Raw genomic sequence first — 10,070 nt, 5'->3', positions numbered from 1 at the left:
GACATTTTATTGTGAATTGGGCTTTCATATTTTCACATTTGATGCTTTTTATAAACCTTGTAGTTGAGCAGGTAAACTTTTTGCAAACATTATTGCTATAGGGAAATCTTAGAAGATTCAAATAATACATCTTGAATAATTTTGTTTGCATTAACAAGAGCAACATTGAATAAATAATTAGTAATCATAATATTTCAAGATTATTAAACATTCGGCCTACACTCTTTTATAATTATGTAACTATTGTCAATTTGCCTATGAGGCAGATTTGAATAAAGACTTTTTATTTTATTTTATTTTTTTGCCATTTCTTCTATTATCTTGGTCGAGATGTGTCTATCACATATCAACAAGATAATAAATTTTTTTGTCTAGAAGTAGATTGTAGAAATATCACTCCTACTCCATAACTCTAGTCTGAAAAAATGAATTACCTTTCTTCTATGCTTATCCCAAAGGAGGGAACTTTTACTTTAAAACAAGAAAGCCTGTGCTAAAATACCAAGTTAAGCACCTTTTATTAGTTTAAGCATAATCCCTCTTACTAAAATTTTCACCAAGAAATAGCAATATAATAATAATAATAATAATAATTATTATTATTATTATTATTATTATTATTATAGTAATAAACCCACTACTTCTTGTAACTTGAATTCCAAGCAGTTGCTTAACTTGTATCATCTTTTACCATGACAACAGGTATTATTATATCATGTTCTGGTTCCAGTTTAAAATGATGAATTAAAAGAAACCACATTACAAATAAAAACAAACATTTCCTGTAGGTCTGTATAACTTTTAAGAATAAATTAACTAATTTGACATTCCAATTATCCTTAGATGTTCAAGACAATTTGAAATATGATGAAGATTTTCAGTTGTTTCTACAATATATTTTGCCATTCTGCTGGATGGTGAGTGTTCTGATCAGACATTAAAGAATATTCATCTATGTTTCATCCCAAGCAGATTGGAGATGTGATTAATACACAGTGTTTTCTGTATATGTGTAACATGGAAATGGTTTCACAATGTTTTTAATTATTCTGCTTTAGGAAGTTACTAGGTCAAAACATGTATTTGTGTTTTATAGATTAAAAGTAGACAGTACTTTAATTCTACACAATTTTCAAAAACTGCTTTTAGGATATAACTTTTCATTTCTTAAAAAAAAGGTTAACCATGTACACCTTATGTACATTATTCCCACACTTATCTCCGTTACCCCTTCCAACATAGTCTGTAATTCTCCTTTGTAACTTGTGCTCTATTCTTTAATTACTATTATTATATTTATATTTATGCCTATTATAAGTGTATTTACCTATTAATCTCTCTGTACAAAGGCATATATATCCTGCTCAATTCACTTAGTGTTGTGTGTATGTACATGTGTTGGGCAAGGCCCTGATTTTTTTTTTCTGTTATCATTCAAGAAAAATTTGTTTTCTATTACCCTATCTTGTTGATGATGACATAATCTTATTTGAAGCTTGTTTCCTAATAATTACAGGTTCACATGAATACAGTTTTACTTTATATTCTTCTTGAAATTATGCAAAACCAGAGTTTTGTAACAGAATTCATATTCCTTGGACTTTCACAGAACCCTAAAGTCCAGAAAATAGTTTTTATTGTATTTTTATTTGTCTACATTGCCACTGTTGGGGGCAACATGATAATTGTGGTGACCATTGTCTGTAGCCCAGCACTGATAGACTGCCCCATGTACTTCTTTTTGGCATTCTTGTCCCTATTAGATGCATGCTTCTCTTCTGTCATCACACCAAAGATGGTTGTGGACTCTCTGTATGAGAAGAAAACTATCTCCTTTCATGGATGTATGATGCAGCTCTTTGCTGAACACTTCCTTGCAGCAGTAGAAGTGATTGTCTTGACAGCCATGGCCTATGACCGCTATGTAGCAATTTGCAAGCCCTTACATTACTCTTCAATCATGAACTGGAGGCTCTGTGGCACATTGATGGGGATAGCATGGACAGGGGGCTTCTTGCATTCTATCATACAAATTATCTTCACATTGCAATTGCCCTTCTGTGGGCCCAATGTCATCGATCATTTTATGTGTGACTTGTTCCCATTACTGGAACTTGCCTGCACTGATACACATATCTTTGGCCTTTTAGTGGTTGCCAACAGTGGGTCTATCTGCATCATAATCTTCTCTATTTTGCTTGTCTCCTATGGTGTCATCCTCTTCTCTCTGAAAGCCCACAGCTCTGAAGGACGATGGAAAGCTCTCTCCACCTGTGGATCCCACATTGCAGTTGTGGTTTTGTTCTTTGTCCCATGCATATTTATATATGCCCGGCCTCCATCTGCTTTCTCTTTTGATAAAATGGTGGCGATATTTTACACCATTCTAACCCCCTTGCTCAATCCTGTGATTTACACTTTTAGGAATAAGGACATGAAAAATGCCATGAAGAAAGTGTGGAAGAGGTTGACGGTGGTTTCTGATGGAAAGTGAGAGATAGAAAGGTATTCATAAGGAAGCAAAAAGATTTTGATAAAAACATTCTGGGATTTCATTTGAATAGAATAGGTCATGTTTGTCACTAGCAAACTGTCTTTAAAAGAGTTAAAAATGATGTGTTCATGTTATTTTGAGTATCAATTCCTAGCTGGCTACTTGTTATTTTCAAGTGTATATTAAAGAACTTTGAAAGTTTTGCTTGCTTATATTGTAGTAATTTAAGAAAAGAAGGAAAAAGAATGTATGTATCTGGTTATTTGACATTCACACCACACTGTGCTATATGCCAAAACATTTTACAGATTTCACTGACTCCTGGAAATAACCAGGATTGAGAGAAGGTGGACAACAGAGTACTCACAGAATCTCAGCTGTAGGTGTTTTTTGTTCCATATGATGCCAGCATTTATTGTGGGCTTATTAGCAGCAGCTACATAGTGTGAGTTTCATATTGAAACTACTGAGAGATATCATTTGATTAAAAAAAATGGGCATATTCCTCTAGTGACATGTAAATGACCCTTTCATACTAGTTTATATGGAAATGGATTGGGGCAGATTCCATAAAAAATCAAGGGTGAGTACTTCTTAAGATCTGTAACAAGAGTACAGGGTCTCTAATGAGACTTACCTCTCCATTTACCTGCTCCATCATCTTTCTTCCTCACAATAGGGTTGCATTCTTGATATATTTTCCCTTTAAGAATTACTTTTGCTCTTGATTTATGAAAAAAAGTCTAATTTTGGTTCAATTGTTTTTCAATTCTTTGGATTCACATTTTGAAATATAAAACATAACAAAACCTTATTCAGGCCAGACTATAGTGGTGAATACAGATATATCCACAATTGTTTAAAATCAAGCACTGGCTTATAAATTTATCCTCTCACTCTTCTGTATAAACTCTGTCAATGATATACAAGAATAGGAATTCATAATACTTTCATTGAAATTAACAAATACTGATGGAAATTTGCTCAATACTGACATTTAGTTAATGGATTCGCAAAATTCTTTCTATAACAATTACTGATATATGTTTTCATTTCATTTAACCTGAGTTTTCAATAAACATGGTAAAACTGATTGCCATATTTTTAGCTCTCTTGGACACTATATTTGTTAAGCTCACACTAAATTAGTTCATTGTAATTAAGTGATTGATATCCAATTTAATTTAAAGTATAAATTTAAAATATCTGGAGACATATAAATCTCTAGAATATAAAATGTATGTATATTATTCAATATCTAACACAGATGTATACATATGCATATATATATATTAACACATTCATGCACTCATCATATGTACACACACACATGCACAAGGAAGAGCAAGAGAAAGATTATGTATCAAATATCTCAGGTCCTTTTTGAGCATTTTATTTTAGTCCTTCACCCATCTACAAAGTGATGACATTCAGACATTGAGCATTGTGCCTTGTTCTTAAAATGCTCTCATACAACCAGGGCCTTGTATATGATAAGAAAGAATTCAGCCATCTGAACCACTTTAGTAAGTCAAATTTATGAAAGAAATCCAATAGATGTGTGTGTGTGTGTGCATGTATGTATGTACATAAGAACAAGCATATACATTTGTGCATATTCACTTGTGTGCTGGTGTGCATGAGAACAGACGTCAGCACCAAGTGTCTCAGGAGTCATCCTTTTTTGTTTTGTTTAGTCAAGATTTCTCACTGGCCTAGGAACTCTCCAATTATGTTAGACTGGCCAGTCAGTCAGCCCTAAGGATTTTTCTGTCTCTTCTTCATAGCTTTATTATTGTAAATGTGCCATTATTCTTAGATTCTGAGCTTAAACTTGTGACCTTGCTCTTGTAGAGCACATTGTCTCCCATAGAGTGACTTGTTGAGAAAGGATCAAGCCTGAGTGTGTTGGGTAGTTTTTTGTTTTTTGTTTTTTTGTTTTTTGGTATTTTTCGTTTGTTTCTTTGTTTTCAACGTGATATGAGCTAAAGTCATCTAATAGCAGAAAACCTCAGTTGAGAAAATGCTTCCATAATATTGGGCTAGAGTCATGTCTATAAGATATTACCTTAATTAGACATTGATAAGGGAGGATCTAGCCCATTACAATTTATGTCATCTCTGAGCTGGTGGTCCTGGGTTCTATAAGAAAGCAGACTGATTGAGTGTCCTTAGTATATATGTCCAAGGGTGATATAGTTGGATCTAGGGGTAGATCAATTTCAAACTGTCTTAGAAAGCACCACACTGATTTCCATAGTGGCTATATAAGTTTACACTCCCACCAGCAATGTATGACTGCTCCTTGTATCCCACATTTTTGCCAGTATAAGCTGTCATATGTTTTATTGACTTTAGTCATTCTGACCAGTTGAAAATTGACTCTTAAATTCATTTTTGATTCATATATTCCTGGTAGCTGAGGATGCAGATCATTTCTTTAAATGATTCTTAGCCTTTTGAGTTTTCTCTATTGAGATTTCTCTATCTAGATTTAATTCACTTTTTAATTAGATCATGCTTTTTTATATCTAGTTTCTTGACTTCTTTATATATTTTCGCTATTCATCCTCTATTAGAAGTGGAGTTGGTATGTATTCAAGGCCACTCTCTAATTTTTCTTCCATCAGGATCAGTGTATCTGGTTTTATATTGAGAACTTTGATCCACTTAGACTTGAGTTTTATGCCAAGTCATATCACCCTCTCTCTATTCTTCTATGTTCAGACATCCAGCTTGATCCAGCACCATTTGTTGTAGGTGCTGCCTCTCCCCTCTCCAGTGGCTATTTCTGTCTTCTTCATCCAGAATCAGATGTTCATAGGCATACAGGTCTATGACTGCATCTTCAATTAGATTCCATTGGTCTATGAAATATGTCTGTTTAATGCCAATTAATTGTGTACTACAACTTGAAATCAGGGATGTTGATACCTCTAGCATTTTTAAAAAAAATTGTTCAGAATTATTTTAGTTATCCTGAGGTATTTGGTTGTTTGTTTTGCAAATCAATTTAAGACTTGCCCTTTCAAGGTCTGTGGAGAATTATGTTGGAATTTTGATGGAGATTACATTGAATCTATACATTGTTTTTGGTAGAATTGCCATTTTTTAAAAATTGGTTATTTTATTTATTTACATTTCAAATGTTATCCCCATTCTCAGTTTCCCCTCCACACACGCCCTATCCCATACCCCTCCCTCGCTTCTATGAGGTGCTCCCCCACCCACCCACCCACTCCAGCCTCATCACCCTAGCATTCCTCTACACTGGGGCATCAAGCCTCTACAGGACCAAGGGCCTCTCCTCCCACTTATGCCAGATAAGGCAATCTTCTGCTCCATATGCAGCTGGAGCCATGGATCCCTCCATGTGTACTTTTTAGTTGGTGGGTTAGTCCCTAAGAGCTCTGGGGGAGTCTGGTTGGTTGATAGTGTTGTTCTTCCTATGAAGTTGCAAATCCCTTCAGCTTCTTCAGTGCTTGCCCTAACTCCTCTATTGGGGTCCCTTGTGCTCAATCTGATGGTTGGCTGCAAGCATCCACATCAGTATTAGTCAGGCTCTGGCAGAACCTCTCAAGGGTCAGCCATACCAGGCTCCTGTCCGCAAGTGCTTCTTGGCATGAGTAATAGTGTCTGATTTTGATGTCTGCAGATGGGATGGATTCCTAGGTTGGGCAGTCTCTGGATTGCCTTTCCTTCAGTCTCTGTTCCACTCTTTGTCCCTGAATTTCCTTTATACTGGAGCAATTTTAGTTTAGTATTTTTGGGATGGTTGGGTGCTCCATCCCTCAACTGGCAGCCATGACTAACCTATAGATATGGTCTCTACAGGATCTCTCTCCCCTTTGTTGGGTATTTTAGCTAAAGTCATTTTTACTATGTTAATTTTACCAATCCATGAGTATGGGAGGTATTTCTATTTACTGAAAAATTTTTCATTATTTTCTTAAATGATTTAAAGTTTTATATCAAACAAGTCTTTCACTTGCTTCTTTAAAATTATCTCAAGATATGATATATTGCTTGAAGCTATTGTAAAAAAGATTTTGTTCCCTGATGTCTTGTTCAGTTCATTTGCCACTTTTATATTGGAGGAGTAGTGATATTTTTGTGAGTTAATTTTGCATCCAGCTAAATTGCTAAAAATTTTTATCAGCTGTAGAAATTCCCAGTGAAAATTTTAAGGTCATTTATATATACTATCATATCACCTGAAAATAGTGGTACTTTGACTTCCTCCTTGCCCATATGTGCCCTTTTCATCTCTTTTAGTTGTCTTATTTATATAAATAAAACTTCAAGTACTATATTAATAGATATATAGAGTGAAAAAAACATGTATTTTTCCTGATTTTAGTCAAATACCTTTAAGTTTTTCTACATTCAATTTGTGGTTGGCTTGCCATACACTGCTATTATTATATTCAGATATACTTCCTTATATCCTTAATTTTTCTGGGACTGTTATCATGAAGGGTGTATCCATGGCCTTTCCTATATCCAATGAAATGATCATGTGGTGTTCTTCTTTCATTAGTTTTTATAGTAGAAGTATAAAATGAACTAGGAGTTGTCTTTGTCCTCTTTATTTCTCTGTCATACCTTGAAGACAATTTTACATAATATTTGAAAAATAAAAAGTCTCCTTTAATGGCTGTCATTCTTTACCACAATACAAACAAAAGTATTATTATAGCAGAAATTTCATATTTCTGATCAGATTGTGTATGTGTGTGCATGCATATATATGGATAAGTGTATATGCTATTAAACTTTGCATTACATTGACAAAATTCTTAAGACAAACAACTTAAATGGAATAAAGCCTTACATTGATTCATATTTTACAGGTTTACCATCATGTTTCCTTGGCTATTTTGCTTTGAACATATAGCAGAACAGTAAATTACATTGAAAAAAATATTATAGAGAGTTAAAGCCGGGCAATGGTGGCATATGCCTTTAATTCCAGCACTTAGGAGGCAAAGGCAGGTAGATTTCTGAGTTCAAGGCCAGCCTGGTTTACGGAGTGAGTTCCAGGACAGCCAGGGCTACACAGAGAAACCCTGTCTCGAAAAAAAAAAAAGAAGAAGAAGAAAAGAAAAGAGAGTTAAATAGGTTTATTTAATTTTTGAAATATGGAGATAGATAGGTAGATAGATAGATAGATAGATAGACAGATAGATAGATAGATAGAACCCAATAAAAAACAATATTCCCTTCAAGTTATATATGCATGAAACAACTGCCTTCTATAACATAAGATTTATCTTCTAAAAGTTCTGTCCTTCTCATTAATGTCACAGGCTGATGATCAACCTTTTGTGCAAGCATTTGAGAGGCCACTCCTGGTCTAACTTTTAATACAGGCCGGTATCATAATACTACCTTAGTATCCCTAGGGCCTTTTATTAATTATCCTGTGTCAGGAACACAAAACAGTATCCTGGTGTTTCTCAACATGATATTGTTTTAAAACTGAAGAGAAAAAAGGCTATACAGTTTCATTTTTCTTGTTACTCTGTTAATGTTTGAACTTGATCTGATTTTCTGTCAGGTACAACTATATTTGTTTTGATTATGCTTCAGTGCTGGAAAATAAGTTAATGCTATTACTATTCATATTATAAGAATATCAATCTGGTTAATGTTTGGTGTAGAACCACATTGAAGAAATAATAAAAAAACATTCAAGTTACAAGGAAGCTGTTCATCAATATTATATAATATATACTTATAGAGTGAAAACAAATCAAATCACTATGACTAGCAATGTCATTTATTTTAAATTATGGAAATGATAGCAACATGTGCAGTTGTTTTGTTGAAGACAGAGGAATATAAATAACAGTCATGTAGGCATTTCAATTTCAACCTATCAAATGTCAAAGTCAAGATTGATAATAGGCTGAGGCTAAGTTTAAGGATATCCCTATTTAAAAGACTTCAATAACAACTCAGGTTTGAGGAAAAAATTGTGTATAAATTACAAAATGTTCTTAGTTGTCTTGAATATATATGAAAGTCCCAGGAATGTACATGTTTTGATTAAGGGTGGAGATGTGCTATGTTCTGGATGAGAGGAGAAGAAAAAGCCATCTTAGGAAGCAGTTAATGTAAAAACAAGGTTGGCATGGTTTCATGAATGGAGAGAATGGAAAGAGGTAAACTGCTGACAAGACATGGCACTAGAGACATAACACCATACAAGGCTCCCAACATAATGAGCTCAGAGAATCTTTTGTTGTGTTTGGGGAATTGGTCCCGTTTGTAGGAGTCACTTTTAGTAGCCCAACTCTGAAACTTCTTGCCAAAAACTATTGGCTGCAAGAAGTCATCATTGGGGAGTTGATAAACAATAGTGGCTGTTAGTGGAGAAGTGTTTTTGGCAGCAAGCATTGCCAACAATTAAAATATTGCATCAGCTTTAGAGACCCAGAGACCATGCTGGAAGAGGATACTGACCAGAGTGTGCTGTGCATCTCTGGAGATGCTTTGCCCTCTCCCTACGGCCTATGCCAAAAGCTGAAGCATGTACTCTAATGTTTCTGTGCCTTGGATTGGTTTGCAGAATGTGTCTTCATGAACATCACCTGCATATAGTTTAGAGGCCCAGTAAATAATGACACTGAGAAATAACTGGCACATGCCCACTCATTTTTGATCACCTGAAATTAGTGGATTTTAAGTTATAATTTATGCTGGAAACAATTCTTTTATTAAGGAGCTCTTAATTATGCATTTTAAAATTCTCATACAGATTAAAAATTTTGCATGCAGAGTCTGACTTAAGGTTTATTAGGCCACAGGCTTATTAAAGATATGGTTAGGGAGAGCTATCTATCCATCTTTTTTATGTTCTCAAGTGACATTCTAGGTAAGAAAGATCTATGATGCTTCAAGCAGAACTTTAAAAGTTTCATTTTTATTCTTCTGGTTGCTTTGGCAATTCATCTGTAATTAATGTACATTTTTAAGACTGTAACAGAATTTTCAAATTAATGTTTTCAGTTACATAACTATAATACATGAAATCAAATTTAACTTTCTGGATCACATAGGTTTATATTTTTTATGAATAATCGTAAGGCTTTGAGCCTCAAAGAAACTATTTTTTTCAAGAACATTAGTCTATTTTAGTGCTTAAGAAATGTTCCAAATGTGTTTATCTGGACCAATTCATATTTAAAAATATACCTGAAAATATGAATTCAAGATTGTTATGTGTTTTTAATTCATCAGTTTACCTATTTTGAACAAAAATGCAACATAACATTCACCAAGTCACTCATTTAGTCATAGTACACAAGTTATAAATATTCCGGCCTTTTTTCTTTCTGACCCATAGACAAAATTTTCTCAATTATGTGTTGAATATATGATTATCACCTTAAACAGCTGAGCATAGCCATGTATTGCAGTCTATAAATTGCATTCCCATGAGATATGTGTTAAAATGCTTATGAATATGCTATTCATAGTAATCAAATGTTTTCTGACAGGAAAATGTTGTTTTGAAATAATCAAACTGCAACAAATAAATAAATAAATAAAAAATAAATAAATAGTGAAA

General features: G+C 33.9%; 1 protein-coding gene across 1 annotated transcript; it reads left to right on the top strand.

Annotated features, from left to right (window-relative positions):
• The first annotated feature begins 1,543 nt into the window (after positions 1-1,543).
• On the top strand, positions 1,544-2,494 carry LOC116092183 (olfactory receptor 4C15-like). The gene has a single exon (XM_031373531.1). The coding sequence runs from the start codon at positions 1,559-1,561 to the stop codon at positions 2,492-2,494; it is 936 nt and encodes a 311-aa protein (XP_031229391.1). The 5' UTR covers positions 1,544-1,558.
• Positions 2,495-10,070: the final 7,576 nt, after the last annotated feature.

The sequence above is a fragment of the Mastomys coucha genome, unplaced genomic scaffold, assembly GCF_008632895.1.
Source record: "Mastomys coucha isolate ucsf_1 unplaced genomic scaffold, UCSF_Mcou_1 pScaffold15, whole genome shotgun sequence".
NCBI lineage: Eukaryota > Metazoa > Chordata > Mammalia > Rodentia > Muridae > Mastomys > Mastomys coucha.
The sequence above is the reverse complement of the archived record's forward strand: the minus strand, read 5'-3'. Positions and strand labels throughout refer to the sequence as shown.

What these genes read in the sequence shown, in the direction of transcription:
- LOC116092183 (XM_031373531.1), top strand. Translation starts at nt 1,559, where the DNA reads ATGCAAAACCAGAGTTTTGTAACAGAATTCATATTCCTTGGACTTTCA.